Source organism: Cervus elaphus, chromosome 11, assembly GCF_910594005.1.
Source record: "Cervus elaphus chromosome 11, mCerEla1.1, whole genome shotgun sequence".
Classification (NCBI taxonomy): Eukaryota; Metazoa; Chordata; class Mammalia; order Artiodactyla; family Cervidae; genus Cervus; species Cervus elaphus.
Window position 1 is genome coordinate 99,563,592 of NC_057825.1, and position 23,265 is coordinate 99,586,856.

At 49.8% G+C, this 23,265-nt stretch overlaps 1 protein-coding gene across 3 annotated transcripts in view; it reads left to right on the plus strand.

The window, feature by feature from the left end:
- The first annotated feature begins 8,528 nt into the window (after positions 1–8,528).
- Positions 8,529–23,265, plus strand: part of FAM178B (family with sequence similarity 178 member B) — a 104,938-nt gene continuing 90,201 nt past the window's right edge. For all 3 annotated transcript variants that reach the window (XM_043918682.1, XM_043918680.1, XM_043918681.1), the window contains exons 1-5: positions 8,529–8,603; positions 18,146–18,215; positions 18,391–18,812; positions 19,773–19,834; positions 22,804–22,896. In XM_043918682.1, the coding sequence (XP_043774617.1) occupies positions 18,170–18,215; positions 18,391–18,812; positions 19,773–19,834; positions 22,804–22,896 (623 nt within the window). In that variant the 5' untranslated portion in view covers positions 8,529–8,603; positions 18,146–18,169. The remainder of the gene's footprint in view (positions 8,604–18,145; positions 18,216–18,390; positions 18,813–19,772; positions 19,835–22,803; positions 22,897–23,265) is intronic.

Here is a 23,265-nt window from a genome sequence, read left to right on the forward strand (position 1 = left end):
GTTGGTTGGTCTTATTTCTTTCCTGTGTTTTTGGGGGAAGTGTGGGTAATTTTTATGTCAGAAATAGCTATCTGTTAATACTAGCTTGCCATCCCCTTGCTTTTGTACACTGAGATTGTCGATCCCTAAAGCAGTGATGGTGACAATTGGTATGGGGAAAATGGGCTGTGGAGTCAGGCTGACTGGACTTGTAATGTTGGCTTCATCATCTAGCTTTGTCACTGGGATCATGTTCTCTGAGGGTTTAGTAGCTAAGTTGTATCTTCTTTGTGACCCCATGGACTGTAACCTATCAGGCTCCTCTGTGCATGGAATTCTCCAGGCAAGAATACTAGAATGGGTTGCCATTTCCTTCTCCAGGGGATCTTCCCTATCGAACCCAGGTCTCCTGCATTGCAGGCAGATTATTTACCACTGAGCCACCTGGGAAGCCTCGCTGACCCTAGTGGGAAAGAAGGTTGAAGACACAGCCACCCTTTCAGTGTCAGAGGCAGCACAGCCACTCCCGTACTTGGCATCAGTTGACCCTCACAACTGTCCTGTGAAATGGACCTTTCTCTTTCTTTGTGTACTTAATTTCTAAAAATTCAGATATAATTCACATACCATAAAATTCATTTCTCAAAGTGTACAATTCAGTGGTTTCTAGTAAATGCACAAGGTTTTACAGTCATTATCACTAATTCCAGAACATTCTCAAAAGTCAGTACCCATTAGCACTCAACCCCACTCCTCTTTCCCCCCTGCTCCTGACAACCACTAACCTACTTTCTGTGTATGAATTTGCCTATTCTGGACATTTCCTATTTATTGAAAAACTATTTTTCCCATTGTCTTTGTGCCCTGTTGAATATTGACCACTAATGTGTAGGGTTATTTCTGGACTCAGATTATCATGTTACAGAGGTTCAGAGAGGTTAAGCTATTTGGCCAAGGTCACAGAGCTAATAAAAATACTGGATCCACACCCAGCTCCTTAGATGTTGTCTAAAGTGCTGTGAGAATACATGATGGAGGGAACGATTAACTTCCCACCCCAGGAGGCAGGTGTCAGGACTGGTCCTAAAATCTCCAAAGGGAAAAAGCATAGAGGCCTTTGGGAAAACAGCAAAGAATAAGTTGTGGTTGGAATGCCAAAGACTTGCAAGGGTATTTGGCCTTCATTTTTCTGGGAGAAGGGGAGTCCCTGAAGGTTTGTTAGCAGGGAAGACAAGGAGAGGAAGGGGACGCTTGGAGGAGAGAGGTGAGTCTGGATAACTTGATTTTGCAGGCCCTAAAGAATCATGGGGTGCAGATGGGGATGAACAGGTTAGCTGGGGAGAGGGGGCTGGAAGCAGAAAGAAGGTTCCAGTGGGACTTGAGTGATGCAAATAGAGCTGAGATCCAACCTCTAGCAGAGCGAGAAAAGCCAAGAAGAGGCTGAAAGGCAAGGTCGAGGAAGCTTAATTTGGGGAGGCAAGGAGAAGGGTTAACAACAGGAAGGTGTCTATCAAGACAAGGTTTTAAAGAGACTGGGGCTTGGCATATAGGAGGCTTACAGGACGACAGTTTCAGGGCACAGTGCAGTCAGAAGGCTGGTTGGGTGAGAACACAGGCAAGTGTTTGCTGATGATGCAGACAAAGGGAAGAAGCAGCTTGCCCAAGCAGTCTGGAATGAGAAGACAGATTGAGGGCACAGACGCACCATGCGAAAAAGACTCCTGCCTCAGCATCCTTGAGGGCCAGCGGAGGGTGCCTGATGCAGAGGAGAGGAAAAGCCTGGCAGGTGAAGGAACAGCCCTGGAGAGGAGAGACCCAGTTTCTCCAAGACCAGAGGGAAGGGAAGAAGAGAGGATCAAAGAGGAGGGAAGGGAGGCTGAGTGAAATACAAGTAGGCAGGGCTGGGGCTTCAGGGCAATGAGCGAAAGAACTGGCAAGCTCCTAACACCAGCGGCTCAGCCAAGGGCAACTGCCACAAGCCTGTCCAAGTGTATGACATTCTCCAGCCACCTTGGAAGCAGGAAAATATACAAATGGTTGGGCAAGGGAGAAAGGAGCTGAGGATGTCAGTGACAGTGTGGTGGAACCATCTGAACGGGTTGTCCCAGCCGGAGAAGCAGGCTGGTCACTCCCTAGGTGATCCTCCAGATCCACCCTCCACCCCTCTCTCTGCCTGGGGAGCTGACCTCCATGGCTTGCATCAAGGGACTCTTACCTGTGGTTGCCAGTGGGGCAGGGAGAAGGGTGGAAGGGGAGAGAGATTGGACAAGAAAGCTCTTCCACCCTGCCGGCTCTGCCTGGTTCTGGTCGGTGGCACAGCGCCCCCTGCTGTTCTAGCCTCACAGGTGCCGGTACCACCCAGCCCAGCTGGTCAGAACATCCCACCGAGGCCTGCCCTGGTCCTCACCATCCCCTGGGGCTCCCTAAACCCTGAGCATCCTCTACACACTGGCAGATCCTGTGAGCAGGCCCAGCAGGAGGGTGAGAGGGGGAGGGAGAAAGAAGAGATGGGTGGAGAGGAAGAGAGGAATACTAGATCTTCCCTGCTGGGGTCAGGTTCCTCCCTGAAAGGATCAACAGAGCTCCGTGGAGTTGGCAGGGGAATCAGTGGGTGAGAGAAGGGTCCTGGGAGAGGGAAGGGCAGTAATTCACTTTTCTCCTGTGCAAGCTGTCCTGTGCCTCCTGCTTTTGTTTCTTACATACACAGGCACATACACGCACTAAATAAGAAGCCTCCTCAGATCCCTCTGAGCGGCAGTCCCAGCCAGGCCTCGTGCTGACACGGTGCCATACGACCCATTTTGGATTTGCAGCATCTACACAAAAACATTTGTCTGACCTGGCTTTTCCTCCAGAAGGGTCCTGGGCCCCACAGCCTACCAGAGGTTCAGCCACTTTGTCACATGGTCCTGAGGGCTCCAGGGCTCTGAGCTGTCTCTGGCTGCAGGATGGGGTGAACCCTCACACAGCGACTGTCGTCCCCCACTCCTGTGATAATTAAAAACTAGCCATACCTCTGCTTTTGTAAGAGGTCAGGGCCTCTGTGGTTCAGTCAGAGCTGCTCTTTCTGCTGATAGAAATGCAGATTAAGTCCTTTATGACCCCGTTCCTTCAAGATTGTGTGAACTTGGCCCAAGTGAAGAACAACCCCTTCTCTTCTGCTTTCCTGAGATGGATTCAAGGCAGAAGCCACGTTCCATTCCCCGCTCCCCCAACACGTACCCAGAGGCAACTGCTTGTATTGGTTTCCTGTGTATCCTTCCAGAGTTCCTTTAGGTAAATATAAACAACTATGAATACTGATTTAAAATGCTGATTAATGGTGAAAATTTTTATTGAAGTATAGTTGCTGTACAATATTATACAAGCTATAGATGTATACAATATAGTGATTCACAATTTTTAAAGGTTATACTGCATTTACAGTTGGGCTTCCCAGGTGGCGCCAGTGGTAAAGAACCCGCCTGCCAATGCAGGAGACAAAGAGACGCTGGTTTGATGCCTGGTTGGGAAGATCCCCTAGAGGAGGGCATGGCAACCCACTCCAGAAGACTCCCATGGACAGAGGAGCCTGGCAGGCTACAGACCATAGGGTCATAAAGAGTCGGACATGATTGAAATGATTTAGTACACATGCACCATTTACAGTTATTATAAAATATTGGCTATATTCCGGGGTTGTACAATATATCCTTATATGTTATTATGTATAATCTCCTCCCCCATCTTGCCCCTCCCTCTCCCCCCACCACTGGTAATCACTAGTTCTGTATATCTGTGTCTGCTTCTTTTTTGTTATATTCACTAGTTTGCTATATTTTTTAGATTCCAACATATAAGTGGTATCATACAGTGTTTGTCTTTCTCTGTCTGACTTATTTCACTTAGCATAATGCCCTCCAAGCCCATCCTTGTTGCTTTAAATGGCAAAGTTTTGTTCTTTTTTATGGCTGAGTCCTATTCCATTGTGGATATTTGTATCTATTACAATGGACCTCATTTTCTTTTTTTTTTTTTTTTCCTGTTTCTCTTTTTTTTTTCCATCACCAACTCCCGGAGTCCACCCAAACCCATGTCCACTGAGCCAGCGATGCCATCCAGCCATCCCACCCCCTGCCATTCCCCCCTCCCCCTGCCCCCAATCCTCCCCAGCATCAGGGTCCCCCGCAACGAGTCAACTCCTCGCATGAGGCGGTCAAAGCACCGGAGCCTCAGCCTCAGCACCAGCCCCTCCAATGAACACCCAGGACCCATCCCCTCCAGGACAGACCGGCTGGATCTCCCTGCAGCCCAAGGGACCCCCAAGAGTCCTCTCCAACACCACAGTTCAAAAGCAGAGTTTTGTTGTTTAGTTGTAAAGTCATGTCCAGCTTTTTTGCAACCCATGGACTGTTGCCCGCCAGTTGCCTCTCCCCATGAGATTTCTCAGGCAAGAATACTGGAGTGGGTTGCCATTTCCTTCTCCAGAGAAAAGCAAAGTAGCCATATTTAATTAGATGATTTCTAGATATGAGACCACTGTGCATCCTACTACAAATTATAAATTTTTAAGACATTTTTCTGAATTTTTAGTTGTTATATAGAAATAAAAGTTATTTTCTATTTTGAAAATGCTCTCTCCTTTACTTTTCTGATTCTCTTTTTAAAATACATTTTCGTACCTGAACCATTATTATGCTGTAATTACTTATGAATATATACAAAATATTTTCTAATCATAGGTTCTTTGAGGGCAGGACTCTGTTTTATTCACCTTTGAATTCTCCCCAGTACCTGGACTACACAGTAATCTTGAATAGTAATCTATTATTTTATTTATAGTGATCACTGTTTTATGAATACTTCATATGAACTTCTCCTGAAATTAAAATAATGTCAGACTCATTTTTTTTCAAAGGGAGATTTAAGATTTTTAGTTCTTCCTGGATCTTTAGCTATGTTATAGCTATTTTCTTTTGTTTAAATCTTACGTATGTATACTAAAGTCAGTGGAAAAATGAAGTGAGGACCTCATTTTCTTAATCAGTATGATCTCGGGTGGCCTCAGCCTGCAGGGGCTTGAAGTGGGGCTTCAGCTCCTGGCCAGAGATTGAGGGGGGGCCATGACAGTGAGAGCACCAAATCCTAGCCACTAGATTTGGGGTCTGATTCTAACCACTAGCCACTAGACCAGTAGTCAGTGACAAGGCCCTGGCCCTTCAGCTTTGCAGAAAAGAATTCCCACAAAGATGGAAAGTAGTGAAATAAGCAACGCGTTTTTTAGGAGGAAAAAGAATACAGTACGTGTAAATGGACACAGGGCCAGCCTCAGAGAGAGTCGCTCTCTTGCAGCAGTTTAAATAGATTTATGGGGCATTCCTCCAGGTTTCCGTGGGCCAACCATTTTGATTTGCCTGGTTCTGAGTCTGTATTTGGTACAGCTCAGGATCCTCTAGGAGCCGGCAGCAGCCCATGGGGTCACAAAGAGTCGGACACGACTGAGCGACTAAGCACAGCATGGGGTCCGTCCACGTGTGCGCATGCGACTCTCAGCCGGGACAGCGCCCAGCGAAGCGGCCTGCGGGTGTTTGGCATCACTTCCCTTTGACCTCCAAGAAGCTTCCTAGTCAGGCAGTTCTCCTTGACTTAGAGAAACACGTGATCTCTTCTCTGTGTTCTAGGCGGGGCTCAGCCTCCTCTCTGGATTGGCCTGTTGATACTTTGGAGTTGCTGTCCACAGGGAATGAACTCCACTGCTCACCCTGGGAGGAGTGGGTATCTGCCTCCAACTTCACATTCATTTGTTGGCGGACACTTAGGCTGCTTCCATATTTTGGCAATTGTAAATAATTATGTTGTTAGGAATGTTGGGGTGTATATTTTTGAATTAGTGTGATTTTTTCCTGATATGTGCCCAGGAGTATCATCCCACTCAGGTGTACCCCCGAAGCATCAAGGATATCTCCATTACAGTTGATTACACTACAGGATAATTATCTTTTTGCATGTGTTTTGCATCTCGGCAGCCAAGGCACGGTAGGTGCTCAGTGTTTAGTGAATGATTGCTGAATGGACGAACACATTACACAGGACAATTATTTATCTGTCTTGTGCTGCACCTAGTTTTTGAAAACTTAATTCATTTATTCATTTTGTTATGCAATGTCCTTGTATAAAACCCCACATGAGAAATTACTCCTGGAATGGAAAATAAGAGAAAAACTTATTTCCTTTGACCACAGAGACTGTGTAGTATATAGAGAAGCATGTAGCCCTTCATCTCCCCACACTTTTGTTCTTGCTTCCAAGAAGCTCAAAGACAGATTTAATTGTCATTCACATAATCACATTAGTCCCCTTGGCCACATTTGGGTCTTCCTCCTCTTTGTGGTTTTGATTTTTAATCTTTTCTCTAATAACTTTTGAAATCAGTGTAGTGTGGAGGAAGAGGTATAGGCTATGGAGTCTGATCTACTAAGGCTTCCCTAGTGGGTCAGACAGTAAAGCATCCACCTGCAATTCAGGAGACAGGTTTGATCACTAGGTCTGGAAGATCCCCTGTAGAAGGAAATGGCAACCCACTCCAGTACTCTTGCCTGGAGAATCCCATGGACAGAGGAGCCTGGCGGGCTGCAGTCCATGGGGTCACAAAGAGTTGGACACGACTGAGCACACAGTAACTAGCAGCTGTATAAAACTTGGGCCACTCACTTAACCTCTTGGAACTTCCAAATCCCCTTTTGCAGGATCCTTAAAAAGGATTAAATTACAACCCATATCATGTACGCAGCAACTACTAGAGGATCAATACATGATAATTACATGAAGTAGAAGCCTTGGATGAATAAAATAATGGAAAGTGTCCCTCCAGGATGGCCTTTGAAAGACTAAGCAGCTACTCACATGGCATAACTTGGAAAGAAGCAAGGCCAGCTTCCTTGAGTCAGTCCCATTACTAGGGTCACTATTCAAAGGACTCTTAGGAACATGGTTTTTTACCTGGGTTAAGAGATCAAACCACTAGAAGGAGGCAAGCACAGCAGGTGGTCCCACGGGTAGGGCCTAAGGGAACAGAGATTTCAGGGAGAGGAGATGCAAGAAGAGCAGAAGGTAGACTGGGAGGGGGAAATGGGCAGGTCCTCAGCTGGCACATGGCCAGGTTCTGCAGAGGTCCTCTCCTGTAGTCCCTGAGTCATTGAAGCATCCTTGTTGGTCAAACCTCCTTTTCTCTCTCAGGGTCCTCTGGAAAGATTGCTGATGGCCTCAAGGACCCAGAGCCTGAATGCAAACAAAGAAGTAGGACAAAAGGTCCCTAAAGTGAAGGCAAAACCCTAGGAGATGTGGAGGAAGATAGACCAGGAGTACGGAGAATCCTGGGCTTCAATGCTCCCTCTTATAACTCCACTTATGGCCCTGAGCCAAGTTGGTGACCTCCAAGCCTCAGTTTCTCCATCTGAATAATGAAAGTAGTAATAATGCCCTCCAACCTGCTGCGAAGAGGTAAAATTGGAGGAAGCATTTATATACTGAAAAGCATTATTCTTGTGTAAGTTATCTTCAATTTTGCCTATCTTAAACTTAGAAATGATGTTCATTAAAATGGATCTAACCTATATATGTTTAAAACATTTAAAATAGCAGGAATTCTCAAAAGAACAGTAAGGAGTTCAGATAGGATCCTTTGAATCTCCCCATTATCCCTTTTGACAACTGGAAGTAAGGTGAATTAAAGGGCCCAAACTCCTAGAGGTGTTGATCAAAGAAAATCAAGAAGCAATGTTGCTGCGAGGGCCTCTCAGCACAGGAGGGCTGCTGCCTCCCCACCCATCACACCCTGGCCCCAGAATAGGGGCTCCCGCAGAGTATGGGCTTCCCCAGAGTTCCAGCAGCAGCTCTACCACCATCCTGTCTTAAAAACCATGCCAGGGGATCATTTTAATAAGTTATCTGTGATGCCTAACTAAAAATCAGTCCCCTGGAAGAACAGGCTGTGGGTTTTTTTTTTTTTTTTTTTTTTTTTTAGGCTGTGGGTTTTAACTGATGACAGAACTGGCAGGGGATAAAGAGGAATAATGTGTAAATGGCTCAGCTCAGTGCAGGGCACTGGGCTGGGGCTCAATCCATCCTTGAGTGTGAATCTGAGGGCCGACATCCTCCAAAGTGCACACGGATACTCATACACACTCAGATACATGTGAGGAATCATAACATGGTTGGTGGTTATGAGCCGAGTGTTCTCAACACACCAGGCCTGTGGGGTCTCACAGTTTAAAAAGGACCAAAGAGGTGGGAAGGGTAGGTCCGTTCTGGAATGAACTCTTGAAGCCGCCTCCTTCTGTCCGTGCGCCTTTGGCAAGTGGCCCTCTCCCCCTGGGCCTCGGTGTCCTCAATCGTAAAATGGAAGCCGTCGTGCCCGGATTCAGCGACTTACTCCGGGATTTGCCTGAGGGGGCGGGGTCTGAGTAGGAGCAGCGGGAGCGAAGCAGGCTGTAGCGCTGAGCCACCGGGGCAGGCGCGCACCCTAGAGGGCGCCCACGTGACGTGCACGTGGCGGGACTGCGCATGTGTGTTGCAAGTGGCGGGGTGAGGGGGCGCCGAGAGCAGCCATCGCGGAGCCTGAAGCGAGGGGCTGTTGCTGTGTCCAGGTCAGCGTTGGGCGTGGGGAGGCCCTGGAGACCCGCGCCTGGCCCCACCCGGCCCGCCGGTCCCCCGTCCTCCACCCCCACCACCCTAGAGGCCTCTACCCACTCCCTTTCCCCAACAGCTGGCCGGGTCCCCTGCCACCAACCGGGCCCTCCTGAGTCCCGCCCTGCCAGGCCTCCATGGTGTGGGCTCCCTGTGTGGCCTTCGGCCCTGTAACTCATGGGTAGGCTGGTCAGCTCCATTTAACAGGTGAGGAAACTGAGGCTAAGGATCCTCAAGCGGCATGGCAGCCACAGTACCCACCCCCAACCCCCGCGAAACCACGGTAGTTCCCAAGCCCAGTGTTGGTCAGCTCTCCTCCTGTCTTGTATTTTCATGGATTCCTTTGTTTTACGGGTGTGTTTGCGTTTGACTCTGATCTGTTTACAGGGATTGCCTCGACCAAGACGGGCCAGGCCCTCCTCTCCCCGGGTGGCGCAGTCGCCAAGCCATGGTTTGCTCTGTTAGGGGTGGAAATTTCTTCAGACTGATTTGGAATTAGTTTATGTTTTGATTTGATGGTTTGTTGTTGTTTGCTTGTTTTTCATGTTTCCCAGGGCACAAAGGGTCACTGTTGTTTTTCTTTCCAGAAAGGCTTTCTCTTCCCAGCCTGTTCCCAGTTTGATGGATGTGTGGTTTACGATGCTGGAGACTCTTTGGCTTTTCTTTGTGGATAAAACTCATCTTGCTTCATCTTTCCCATTTTGAGCTGAGTCCTTGCTGATGGCAGCCTCTGCCCTGACTTAACATTCCTGAGCTATTAAATATTTGTTTAAAAAGACAGATATAAAGCATAGTGTTAGGAATATGGCATCTTGAAGAAGTGATCTTCATTAGAAGCACAGTTATATTCTGAGTTAATCTTGGATCTCTTTATATACCAAAGGCTCAAAACACTTTGGTACCTATAATTATTTGGCCTGGCAGTCACGTTTTAAGACAGATTGTTTTATTTTTCTTGTAGCCTGGAAAGTAAAAACAAAAAGAGTGAGGTGATGTGCTGAAATCACACATGAGAGCATGCTGAAGAGTGGGAGAGGCTGGGAACAGAGGCTGAACATTAAAAGCTTTGGGCTTGGGTTTGAAGGACTTGGGGAGGCGCTAACCCTGCAGTGGGGTGTGTTTGGAAGATGGAACCCCAGTTCCTGGGCTGGACTGGGGAGGAGGGAGCATGGCTGGACCAGGGACCCATGCTCTAAGATGATTTCCTTTTAAAAACATTTAAGTATTTGGCCACGTCAGGTCTTAGTTGTGGCATGCAGGATCTTTGGTATTCGTTGTAGTATGCAGTGTCCTTAGCTGCCGCACGTGGGAGCTTGTTACCTTACCAGGGATTGAACCCAAGGCCCCTGCCTTGGGAACCTGGAGTCTTAGCCACTGGACTACCAGGGAATTCCCTAAGATGGTTTTCTTAACCTGGAAAGAATATGTGTGAGAACGAGGAGGAGCAGGCCCTGGATGCTGGGTGGTTGGGGCTTGGGAGGGAGACAACAGAAGTAAAGTTTAGGCAGTATGTCTCCCTGTTTGACTGGCGCAGGGCCCTGACATCATCGCTTTTGTTCCCCTGTGCGTTCCTGTCTCGACACCTAGTATGCAGTGCTTGGAGCCTGTTGACTAACCATAATTATCCTTTTAATTGATTCCAGAATGCATCTTTGTTCACATTTTCACAGCTCGATGTTGAGCTGGGTCCCATGGTGGATGGTGACTTCCTTTGTGCCGTCATTCACTTGGCAGCTTTTTATGTTTCTTTGTTAACAGAAAGTCATGGTGCTTTTCTGTTTTTTAGGCACACCGAGCAACACGTGAGATCTTAGTTCTCTGACCAGGGAGACCAGGGATCAAACCAGTGCCCCCTGGTTTGTCTCAACCACCAGACCACCAGGGAGGTCCCCACAGGGCTTTTAAAATCAGAATTATCTTGGCTCCGATGAGTTGCAGTTTTCAGAGTTGGAGATTCAGGCCGAATGACCCCTTGTTAGACTGTACCATGGCTCACTTCTTCATTGAAGATGCTGGTATTTTTAAGGAACTGGAGGGAGGGGGTTGCTAGAAGCCAGGAGCAACAGGTACAAGCGTAAAAATGTATTCCTTTGTTGGTTGGAGAGGGAAGAAACAGCTGGTGGCTGTGTCTCCTTTATAGGGGAAATTGGACTGCCGTGCAACCACTGGCAGTGCATTAGCTTTGAGTGACAGGTGTTCTGCGGCAACCAGGCTTAGCTGCCCATTGGGCAGGTGGCCCTAGCCCACGAGCCTGCTCACAGCCAGCCAATCTGAATACACCTGTTGGGGCAGTGGGGCCCAGGCTTCATCATCTGCTGGAGTCTTGGTGACCCTGGGTTTGTCTCTTGGCAGTCACCTCCCACTGCTGCAAGTTCAAGGGCAGAGACCTTCTCTTCCCCTTCTTTGATGTCTGAGGGCTCAACACAAGGCCTGATGCATCAGACATGCTAAATTGGGTTTGCTGAGTGAAACTGTACTGGACACGTTGGGGCAGGTTGTCTTCCAGCGCCCAGGTCAGCCTTCATGTAGGAATCATTTTCTGGGCCAAGACTCCGTTCACAGTCCTCAGTCCTCCGTGCAGCTACTTTGTGGGTTGCTGAGTTTGTGAGCTAACCTGGAGGCTGTCTTCCTCTCCAGCCCTCATCTTTCTTATTTCTAACCCTCAGCTTTCAGAATAAGCTTTTGGAACTTCTTAGTCCACTTACGGGCTTCCCTGGTGATGCAGCAGTAAAAGGAGAAAAAAAAAACCCGCCTGCCAATGCAGAAGAATTGGGTTGGATCCCTGGGTCAGCAAGATCCCCTGGAGAAGGAAATGGCAACCCACTCCTGTATTCTTGCCTGGAGAACCGCATAGACAGAGGAGCCTGGTGGGCTACAGTCCGTGGGGTTGCAGAAAGAGTCAGACATGACTTAGCGACTAAAAAACATAACGAAAGTCCACTTATACATTTTAGAACCTGCTTCTGTGTCAGCTTGTTTGGTGACTTTGTCGCCAGAGAGCCTAACTAGTTAAACCGCAGAAGAGCAGGATTCCAGCTGGTGTAGCAGGTTGTCTGTGCTGGGTTTGGTGTTTGAGCAGATGAGCAGGTCCCAGCCTGGGGAGAGCTACAGACAGGAGTGAGACTGTCCTGGAAACATGGGCCAAAGTTCATCTTCTTCTTTGTCTTCAGAGAAGACATGAGCTGACCCCAGGGCCCTCCAGATCTGCCCACCTTGATCCTGCCCCCACCCCATGTCCTGGGTGACCTTGTGTGCATCTTCTAGAATGAGATGCTTTGAGCATGCCAACCGTCTTTTCTCAGCTTGCACCAGGATTGTCTACAGGTGGCTTGTACAGAAGTGGAGACTTTGAGGAGAGGTGATCTCTGTCTTCTTTGGCTGCCTTTCGGGCCTTCAGGGGAGGCTTACACTTTGCCTGAGAATGCAGCCACCTCCGGTGCCACCACCAGTTTGCCGGGTGTTTTGTCTGTTTTGTTTTTTAATCTTTGAAGGGGACTCTGAGGATATTTTAGTGGTGAGTGTCTGATGATGGAAGAACTGACTCATTGGAAAAGACCCTGATGCTGGGAAAGATTGATGGCAGGAGGAGAAGGGGACGACAGAGGATGAGATGGTTGAATGGCATCACCGACCTTATGGACATGGGTTTGAGTAACCTCCCGGAGTTGGTGATGGACAGGAAAGCCTGGTGTGCTGCAGTCCATGGGGTCACAAAGAGTTGGACATGACTGAATGACTGAACTGTCTGATGATCTTCCAGTTTCCATTTGATTTGTGAGAAGTACTGGTTATTACTGTGGGCTTGCCTGGTAATTCAATGGTAAAAGAATCTGCCTGCAATGCAGGAGACACAGGAGACTTGGGTTTGATCCCTGGGTCAGGGAGAGCCCGTGCATCCACTCCAGTATTTTTGCCTGGAGAATCCCATGGACAGAGGAGCCTGGTAGGCTATAGTCCATGGGGTCAGAAAGAGTCAGACAAGACTGAAGGGATTGAGCACACTGCACACACAGTGGTTGTTACTGTAAGGTCTTTGCAACATGTGAAGTCGTTAAAAACAAGCACTAGTTTTCAACCGTCCCCGTAAAAATTGAGATGAGAATCATCAATTGATGCTGAAACTAGGAAGTGAAAGTATGATGAGAAAGAGGGTGTTTACATAGTCTCAAAGAATCTTCTCATAAGATGTTGATTAATTACAGCAAAAAGAAAATGGTGATATGGTGGTGGAGATACCTGACAGATATCAGCTTCGCCAGGAGATGAAAGTTATCAATAGCAACATCAGTAATGGAACAAATTGACATCTGTGCGTTCTGATATGAGACTCTGAAAAGGACATACCACTGCATCTGTATGTTCCTGCCCCAGACATATAATCTGAATCCAGTCATGAGAAAGTGTCACATAAACCCAAATGTATAGAATCTACAAAGTAGTCAGTACTCTTCAACGGTGTCAAGATCATACAAGTACACACACACATGCACACACACATGTTAGAGGTAGTGATAAAGCAAACATAATGCAATATTAACGTTGAAGGGATTTGGATGCAGGTCATGTGGAATTCTTCGTCTCATTCATTTAATTTTGGCTGCGCTGGGTCTTCACTGCTGTACTCGGGCTTTCTTCAGTTGCGATGAGCAGGGGCTACTCTCCAGTTGCGGTCCCCAGGCGTCTCCTTACGGCGGCTCCTGTTGCAGAGCAAGGGCTTCAGGCACGTGGGCTTCAGTGGTTGCGGTGCACAGGCATAGTTGCCCTGAGGCGTGTGGAATCTTCCCAGACTAGGGATCAAACATGTGTCCCCCACATTGGCAGGTGGATTCTCAACCACTGGCCCATTAGGGAGGTCCCACCCATTCTACCTCTTGGTAATCGTTTGACCTTTTCTAACACAAATGGACATAACTATTCCTGTGACCCATCAATTTGACACCTAGGTGCATTCTCAACAGAAATGCGTGTGGCTGGGTGTATACAAAATGCAAGTGTAACAATGTTCATGGAAGCATTATTCATAGTGGTCACAACCCGAAAACAATGAATATGTCCATCTGGAGTAGAAGAGATGAGCCTGTATTCACACAATGAAACACCGCAGAGCAATGAAAACATGGCACTGAACAAAACAAGCCTGACACAAAAGAATCCACACTGTGTGATCCATTTGCACATTATTCAAAAAACGGGCAGACAGATCTGTGGTGTTGAGCAGAGGATGGCGTCCTGACTGGGAGGGAGTGTGAGGAGGACTCTGGGGTGCTGGCATATGCTATTTTTTGTACTTGCGTCGTGGTTACCCTGGCGTGCCTGGTGGCTCACTGGTAAAGAATCCGCCTGCCAATGCAGGAGACATAGGTTTGATCCCTGGGTCGGCAAGATCCCCTGGAGAAAGAATTCCCTGGTATTCTCGCCTGGGAAATCCCATGGACACAGGAGCCTGGTGGGCTGTAGGCCATAGGGTCTTGAAAGAGTCGGACATGACTTAAGCAACTAAACAACAGCGACCACATGGTTACCTGGATGTGTTTACTTGGTGAAAGTCCATCAAGCTGTATTCCCACTGTGGTTCCCTTGTCTGCATGTATATTGTCCGTTCAAGTTGATTCATTTGATTTGTGCCTAGTGTGTACACAGTATGATATGCAGTGTTTGATATATTGCATATCACAAAGGACTGAACTGTGCCCGTCTCCCCCCCAAAAGCTTGCATTGAAGCCTTCACCCCCAATGTGGTGTTATTTGGAAATGGGGCCTTTGGGAGGAAACTAAGGTTAGATTAGGTCATGAGGGTAGGACCCCATGCTGCAATTAGTGACCTTAGCAAAGGAAGAGACCAGAGCCCACACTTAGGTTCACTTTCTCTCCCACTCCCTGTCCCATGAGTCCATAAAAGAGAGGTCAAGAGAGATGGCAGTCCCGCCACAAAGCTCAAGAAAAGCCCTCGGAATGCAACCTGCCTTGCCAGCACCTGAATCTGCCACTTCCAGCCTCCAGAGCCATGAGAAATAAATCTGTGGTTTAAGCAACCCCCCAGCCTATGGTATTTTGTTAAGGCCGCCCAAGCTGACACATAAATGTACAATAGCATCGACCACCTAGGTTGTTTTTTTCTTTTGGCTGCACTGCGTCTTTGTTGTGGTGTGTGGCTTCTCTTGGTGCACGCGGGCTCAGCGACTGTGGCACTCATTCTCCAGTTGTGATGTGTGGACTCTCTCATTGCAACCTGTGGGCTTAGTTGCCCTGAGGCATGTGGGAATCTTAGCTCCCTGAACAGGGATCGAACCCACGTCCCGTGCATTGGAAAGGAGATTCTCAACCACAGGACCACCAGGGAAGTCCACCTAGTTTTCTGAGCTTCCTTCTGGGCTTGGCCCTGGAGTATGGAGATAAGATTTCCTCTGTGCACTCAGGTGATGCAGGAAGAGCAAGGACCCCCCACCCCACCCCACCTCAGTGTGGGGATGAAAGTGCCGTTTCCTCACTCATCAGGATGGCGCACCCCTTGGCATCCGCATCATCTTCCCATCCAGAGCCCTGAACTGCTGAGCTGTCAGGGACCAGAGTGAGCTGCTTGTCATGATCTTGAAAGTGGAATGGCAGAAGCCAGTGACTCTGGACTGGAACAAAGGCTGTGCTGTGTCGCCTAAACTTAGTGAGCTCTGCATTGTTAGGAAGACACAGACAGCACTTGTGCTCAGAAAAGAAACCGATTTGGAAGGGAGAACATAGCCTCCCCCTCCCAGCCCCTCATTGCACACAGCTTTTTAAGTGGAATTGGTCTCCTTGTATCAGCAGTTTCTGATTCTTTTTATATTTTATCTTATCATCTCCATGGACTTCTGAGCACCAAAGCATTTGCTTGGTTTGGGGCAGTTTTCTTGTCGTTAGATATTATAATGCAGTAACTCTGGAAATAAGAGTCGGCTGTTGCCATTGGCTGTGAGTGGTAGTGTTCATGTAATGACTTTTCAAAACTATTTTTGTAAGTGAAAGTTGCGCAGTCACGTCCGATTCTTTGCGACCCTGTGGACTATACAGTCCATGGAATTCTCCAGGCAAGAATACTGGAGTGGTAACCTTTCCCTTCTCTAGGGGATTTTCCCAATCCAGGAACTGAACCCAGGTCTCCTGCACTGTAGGCAGATTCTTTACCATCTGAGCCACCAGTGAAGCCCAAAAGACAATTATTTTGTTGTATGTGGTCACCAAAGTCACTGTTCCTTTAGCTTTATGGCCAGCTGGCGATTTTATAGATTTCCTGAAATGCCTAGAGCCCAAACAATGATGAAACTCTGCTCTGCAGATTGGTTCTGAGTTGGAATCTCCCTTCAACACTTAGCCAGGCCTTTAGTAACTCTGCCTCACCCTTCACTCCCTGATTATGTGGAACCTAATGAGCAGTCTCAGTGGTCTTCCCTGGGTCGGGAAGATCTCCTGAAGGGAATGGCAACCCACTCCAGTATTCTTGCCAGGAAAATCCCACGGTTAGAGGAGCCTAGTGGGCTATAGTCCATGGGGCTGCAAAAGAGTTGGACACAATTCTTTTGTTGTTGTTGACCAAACAACAATAACAACAATGAACAGAGATGAAAGCTTATGGGTTTCTCAAGTCTTTCATTGGCATGTCTTAGTCCTGGGTGTGCATGTGGCTTTCTAGACACTCTGCTTTACATGGGGACTATTTTATTTATTTTGGAAATTTGGAATATTTTTCTGTTTGGAATTTTCTCATTTTCTCTCTCTTGCTCTCTCTTTTTTTTTTTTTTTTTGTTAACTTATATTTTAGTTGTTAATCCTTTTTTTTTTTTTTTGGCCATGTGACACTGGCATGTGGGATGTTAGTTCCAACACTGGAGATCGAACCCATGCCCCCTGCGTTGGAAGTGAGGCATCTTAACCACTGGACCACCCAGGAAGTCCCATGGGAGCTTTTAAAACTTCTTTCTCTCTTCGTCATCTCCTACCCAGCCCTTCATTTTCCGGCTGCTCAGTCTCTCTGGCTGCTTGTGCCGCCTGTCGGTTCCCTGCCCCGATGGCTGAGACTGGTAGATTTATCTTTACATGGCTTCAACAGATGCCACCCAGGACACTCCAGCCCTAAGACAGTTCCAGTGGGGGAGTGGGTGTGCAACAAAAGCAGGACCCTGGGTTGATTCTTTGGGGAGCTGCAAAACAGGTCAAAACACACAACCACCGTTCTTCAAGAACAAAGTTTGTGTTGCCTCGCTGGCACCAGCAAGCCACACCACTAATGCCGCCCCCACCACTGCCCCTGAGCTGGGAGCTGGGGGTGTTGGGAAGGTCAGATCAAAAGGCAGATCACAGACTTACTGACATCTAGCAGATCCTGCTTCTTTAAACACTCCCCTCATCATTGTTAGTTTTTTGTTAGATTTCAAGAGTTCCGTTAAGTGTTGGTCCTGATGGGTTTTCCAGCTTAAATATTGCATTTGTGGAGGGACAGATTTCCAGGGTTCCTGACTGCCTGATTTGAACATCTCGCAGTGATTTTTGTATTGTTCGATTACTCTAGAAAGAATACTCCAGTTAGACAGTGCTCACAGTCATGCATGTCTTCATAGCCATGCCAGCATTTGTTGTTACAAATTTTTAAGTTTTTGATTGTTTTCTTATTATTGAATGATACTTCATAGTCATATTGATTTGGGTTTCTTTTATTATTGTTGAGTTTGAACCCTTGCTGAGTGAGTGAGTGAGCTTTTTTTGTAAACTGTCATTTCCTTTGATCATTAGTCATTCAGACATTAGCCTTTCATCTGTGTTTCAGGTTGTCTGAGTCCAGGCCTGCCGTGATGAGAGATGTCTGTGTATGTGGCTAGGTCCACCTTAGCTGAGGACAGGCAGCTGCTAACACAGGAGGAGGCTTATTGGAGCCCGGGGGTCTCTTGAAATCATTCGTTCATTCATCCAACAGAAATGCACCTGGCCTTCCATGTGCCAGGTCTGTGCTGATGCTGGGGAGATGGCAGGACCAGACAGCCCTGTCCAGCCCGCTCTTAACAAACAGCCTCACAGGGGTGACACCAAGCAAGCAAAATGCACAGGATGTCGTTTCATGAGTTTTTTTTGGCCATTTTGCATGGCGTATGGGATCTTAGTTCCCTGACCGGGGATCAAGCCCACGCCCGCCCCCCCCCCCGCATCGGAAACACAGAGTCTTAACCACTGGTGCCATCAGGAAAGTCCCAGTATATCGTTTTAGAAAATGGCCTTTCCTCGGGGCTGTGCTGGTTTTCATTTCATACAGGTTTTAAAAATGTTGATGTCCGTACACTTGGCATCGTGTCCTTGAAATGAGAGGTCGGGTGGAGCTTCCTTGACCTGAGCAACTTGATGTTCGTGGAGCACGTGCCGGGTCCCTGGCATGGAGCTGGAGGAGGCAGTTCCTTCCCGGGCACGCGGGGGCCCAGGGCCTTCCTCTCAAGCGCTCAGCCCTTTTGAAGGCTAGCCTCACCTGACAGGTGGTTCCTTCCAGGATAAAACTCCCAGTGGCTTGCCGATGGCCGGACCCGAGAAGGCGGTGCTAGACCTTCCTTGGAGAGAAGGTAGGTATCTCTCACCTGTGCAGGTGGAGCCCTTCTGAGGTTTGGGGCCACGAGGGAGTGGGGAACCCAGTTGATAGTCTCCCCTTCCTTGCTGCCCACTCCTCGGTGGAGTGGCCCGGGGGCTGGGAAGGTGGTGGGCCACTGGGGACACCACAGCTCTCTGTCCCATCCACAGACGTCCAGGCCACCGCCACCAGGCCCATCCTCCTGCCCAGCCTGAAGGGCAGCTGCTTTGACCATCCCCTGTACCAGGGGCTTCCACACCCCACCCGGCGCCTCTGCAGTCCCACCTCTGCTCCAGCCCCCAAGTCGTCAAAAAAGCCCAAGATGCAGGCCGCTGGGAACACGTTCCCCAATGACTGGAGCCCGCCGCCTGTGGAGTTCCTGAACCTGAGGGTCCCAAAGGCCAACACGGGGGACCTAGCCCCAAGGCCTCGGGGCCTGAGGAGGCTGGCTCACCAGCACCCCGAGGTGTTAGAGCAGGAACCCCAGGACCTGGATCGACTAGGAGGCCTGGCCTCACTGGAGGAGCCATTCTGGACCATGGCAGGGACCAGCCCAGAGGCTGCAACTCCTGGGATGGGTGCCCACACCTCGGTAAGCCAGGGGCCTCCCCTCCTTGCCACCCCCTCTGGCCACTTCTCCAGAGTCATCGCCAGGCCATCCCCTCGTGGCCACTCCTCTTCAGCCACACCCCAACTACCCTCCTTCGGGCCCCTCCCCTTGACCACGGCTTGTTCTCCACACCCTCTGACCTCTCCCCAGCCCCTGGGCCCTCGTGACTGGGAGCTTGGGCCCCCGAGGCTGGGCTGTCTCCCCTTTTATTTCTGCCCCGAACTCCTAACAGAAATGCTTGGTGCGGGGCCCCTCAGGGCTTTCGCAGCCAAGGTTGAGGTCGTGGATCTGGGCTAGGTCAGGCACAAAGCCTCAGGCTAACTGTGGTCCAGCGACTTGGGAATTCCAAAGTGGAAACTTCAGTGATGAACTTCAAACTGAGAAAAAAACGTGGTTGCTGGGAAGACTTTGGGGATGTTTGAGTGCCAGTAGATCCAGGAAATGTATTCTAAGAATAGGACCTATTTATTTGTAACAGCCCAAGATTGCCAATAACCAAAATGCCTATCACTAGGGAACTAGTAAATTACGTCATTATCATACTTCAGAATACCATGGAAGTGGTGTCTTTTTTTTTAAATTATCTCTTTAGTATTGCTATGGAATGACCCTGAAGACATACTGTTAATTGAAAATCAGAGCTCAGTACAGAATAGCATTTGTGTTGAAGGAGTGTCTGATGCATTCCTGATTGCTTCTCCTTGTAAACTGGGTCTCCAGCAGCGGACACCTGAGGTCACCTGTGGGGAGGGCCCCGGGGGCCAGGGGTGCAGGTGAGGCGAAGTCCTCGTGCTGTGCGCCCTTATGCTTTCCGACGGTTTTAATCGAGCTAATGTACTGCCTTTTCAGAGAAGTAAGCTAAATAGAGGGCTTAACATTGATCAGTCTTTTTTTCTCCCTCTGTCTTTGTCTTTGACGCCCATTCCCGTATGGTTTCGCCAGCTCGCCTCTGGGAGCTCAGGGTGCTATGTCAACAGCTTGGATTACTTACTGCGGGAGAAGAGGTGAGCGGGGAGGGTCTTCATTTCTTTGAGGTTAGCGGTAATATTACACCATTCGTACTCGGACTCAGAGCAAATTCCTCCCAGGATAAAGCAGCCTACTCCCCTCCCTGCCTCAGCGTGCCTCGCAAGTGAGTGCCCCGTGTGCCCTGGTGAATAACCAGTGCTTGGAATGGTAGGGGGTCAGAGGACAGCTTCTCCGAGGCAGAGAGCGCCAGACCGGACTGCGTACAGAGACCTCGCTGCTGGTCCTCTCTTCACCTGAGCACTGTTCTGCCCGATTCATGCCAGTCTGGGGCTCATTCAGCTCCCATGCAAGGGTTCGAGGGAAGTGGGGGGAATAGATGGCCTTGACGCCGAGATGTGCAGCCCGACACTGGCTTTGACAGTGCCGGGGGTCAGGGGCATGTGTATGGAGCTGGCCTTTCCGCTCGCCCTGTCCCAGGCCAGCCCCTGAGCAGTTTTCCTGTAGTATTTGGTCTAGTTCAGCCGCCCTCCCTCTGGCATTACAGTGAGCCTGTCTCACGTAGAAGTAGGTTTCTTTTTTCCTTTCTTTTAAAAAAGGTTTGTTTAGTTGTGGCTGTGCTGGGTCTTCACTGCTGCTCACGGGCTTTCTCTAGTTGAGGTGAGCAGGGGCTCCTCTCGCGTTTCGGTGAGCCAGCCTCTCACTGCGGTGGCCTCTCTTGTTGCAGAGCACGGGCCCCAGGGCACTCGGGCTTCAGGAGCTGGGCTCCCGGGCTCCAGAGCGCAGGCTCAGTAGTTGTGGCACATGGGCTTAGTTGTCCTGCAGCATGTGGGGTCTTCCTGGGCCAGGGATCGAACCCATGTGCCCGGCATTGGCAGGTGGATTCTTTATCACCGAGCCGCCAGGGAAGCCTGAAGTTGATTTCTTAAAGTGAAAGTCACATGGGATCAGAACCAGAATCCCTTAGGAAGGCACAGAGGGTGGTGGAAACCAGTACAAGTGCTCTTTCTCCCCTGGGAAGCAGGTGACGTGGTCGGCTTGCACTGAAGTCCTGTCTGCAGTGAAGACACTAGAATCCCACTCCTCCATTGTCCGTGAGGACTGGGGTGGCCAGGGCACAGGTGGACTTCACCCTGGACCTGCGCTTTGTCTGACGGGAGCGCATTGTCCACAGGCTTATTGTCTGTGTCCTCTTCCCATCTCTCACGTTGTTTTTGCTCAGTGCCTGCACACTGCCTTTGTGGAAGGTACACGTAGAAACAGGCAGTGCTGTTGTCGGATGCTCGGGTTCTTATTGGAATAACATCTCACTGGCCTCTGTTTTTCCCAGCCCCATGTTCTTGCCCCACTGGAGAGGGTTAAACACATGTGTGGCATGCATTATCCTATTTTCCCCTGGAAACTGAACGCAGTGATTCTAGTATTTCACAGCCCAGGTGGCGCTGGTGGTAAAGAATCTACCTGTCAATGCAGGAGACGCAAGAGACGCAGGTTCAATCCCTGGGTTGGGAAGATCTCCTGGAATAGGAAATGGCAACCCACCCCAGTATTCTTGCCTGGAGAATCCCATGGACAGAGGGGACCTCCAGGAGTCGGGACACAGCTGAGTGACTGAGCACACACACAGAGGGGGCCAGAAAAGGGGCATCTAACTCAGCCTGACGGTTAGGACAGAATCCTCAGGGGGATCCTTGTCCTTGGACCGTGCAGGATTAGATTTGGGAGGGCAATGAGAGCGACCACAGGTTTAAAGGCATGTAGGACAGACGATGCTGGGACTGGAATACTGTGTCAGAGTGTGGGGGCAGGCCAGAGCAGGAGCTGCAACCAAGATGTGAACCGGGGCCTCGTGAAGACAAGGTCAAGTCACGGATGGATTTCAAGAAGGTCAGGATGTATTTTCCCATGTATTTAAGAGAGACTGCCCAGGCGGCACTGTGGAGAATGGACAGGAAGTGTGAGAGGGAGGAAGAGAGTGGTGGTAAGCTGGCTCCCGTGGGACCTGTCGCCCTGGGTGGCTGGGGCCTGTGCTGGGACCAGGAATTCAGAATTGGGCACCTGAGGTCCAAGGGCTGTCCACCTTCGGCTAGAAATCATCCAGCTAGCCCAGTCCAAGACGGCAGCTGGGCAGGAGACAAAACCTTTGAGAACCGAGGACCTGTGGGCAAAGCCAGGGTGAGCCCACAGCGGGCAGGGCGATGGCTGGAGGGGTAGGGCGCCCAGGGCTCCCTCAGCAGCCGGAGGGAATGAGAACGCAGAAGGTCGAAGCTGGGACTGATGTCCCTCGGGGTTTGTGTGTGGTCAGGGCAGAAGGTGAGGGAGCTGATTTCTGCAAAATAATGGTCGGCTCACAGGGCCTGCAGTGGGGTTGGTTGAAAGGGGAGGTGAGGCACTCAGGGCTACGGGAAGAAACAGACTGAGGGGCAAGCACATGTAGGAGGGAAGGAGCAGGCCCTGGGGGGCTGGAGAGGCAGGCCCAGGGGAGCTGTGGGCACAGGGGCTGCTCCTGGTCAGGGAAGCTGGGCCCAGGAGGAGCAGAAGGGCAAGGCCCAGGCCCCAGTGTGGTGGTGTTCAGTTGCTCAGTCGTGTCCGACTCTGTGTGACCCAATGGACCGCTGCACGCCAGGCTTCCCTGTCCATCACCAACTCCTAGAGTTTACTCAAACTCATGTCCATTGAGTAGTGATGCCATCCAACCATCTCGTCCTCTGCTGCCCCCTTCTCCTCCTGCCCTCAATCTTTGCCAGCATCAGGGTCTTTTCCAATGAGGCAGCTCTTCACACTGAAGTTGTGTGGTGTAAGTTGCCGTCCTTCAGGCCCTCTCCCCTACCCCCACCCCCGTTGCTGGAATCTGAGTTTGAGAGCTTCTGTGCAGGGACAGGGCCCTGGGCTCCCTGGTCCCTTGCCCAGGCCTGGCCGTGCACCGGGAGGCCCTTGGGGCCCTGTGACGGAGCGGGATGAACAGGCCCTGGGCCGACCCTGGTTGACACCTCTCACCTCCTTGCAGGGAGCAGGAGCAAGAGAAGCTACTTCTGGACTGTGCTGATCTCAGAGCCTGGGGTCTTAATGAAGACGAAGTGCTGCTCACACCTGAGCACAGGTAGGGGGTGGGGAAAGGTGGGGGGAGCGGGCAGCCTCAGGAGGGAGGCTCTGCCCACTCAGGGCCCAGTTCACACACCTGCCTCTCCAGACTGAGGGTTTCAGTGCTGACCTGTCCTTTGTTTTGGACAGCTTCTTTCTTTTTTAATATTTATCTATTTGGCTGTGCTGAGTCTTTTACTTGCGACCTGCGGGATCTTTGATTTTTGTTGTGTCGTGCGACCCACTCTAGTCTGCTTGCCTGGGAAATTCTATGGACGGAGGAGGTCACGAAAGAGTTGGACACGACTGAGCGCAGCTGAGCACACACACAGGCACGTGGGATCTTTAGTTGTGACACGTGGGATCGAGTTCCCTGACCAGGGATTGA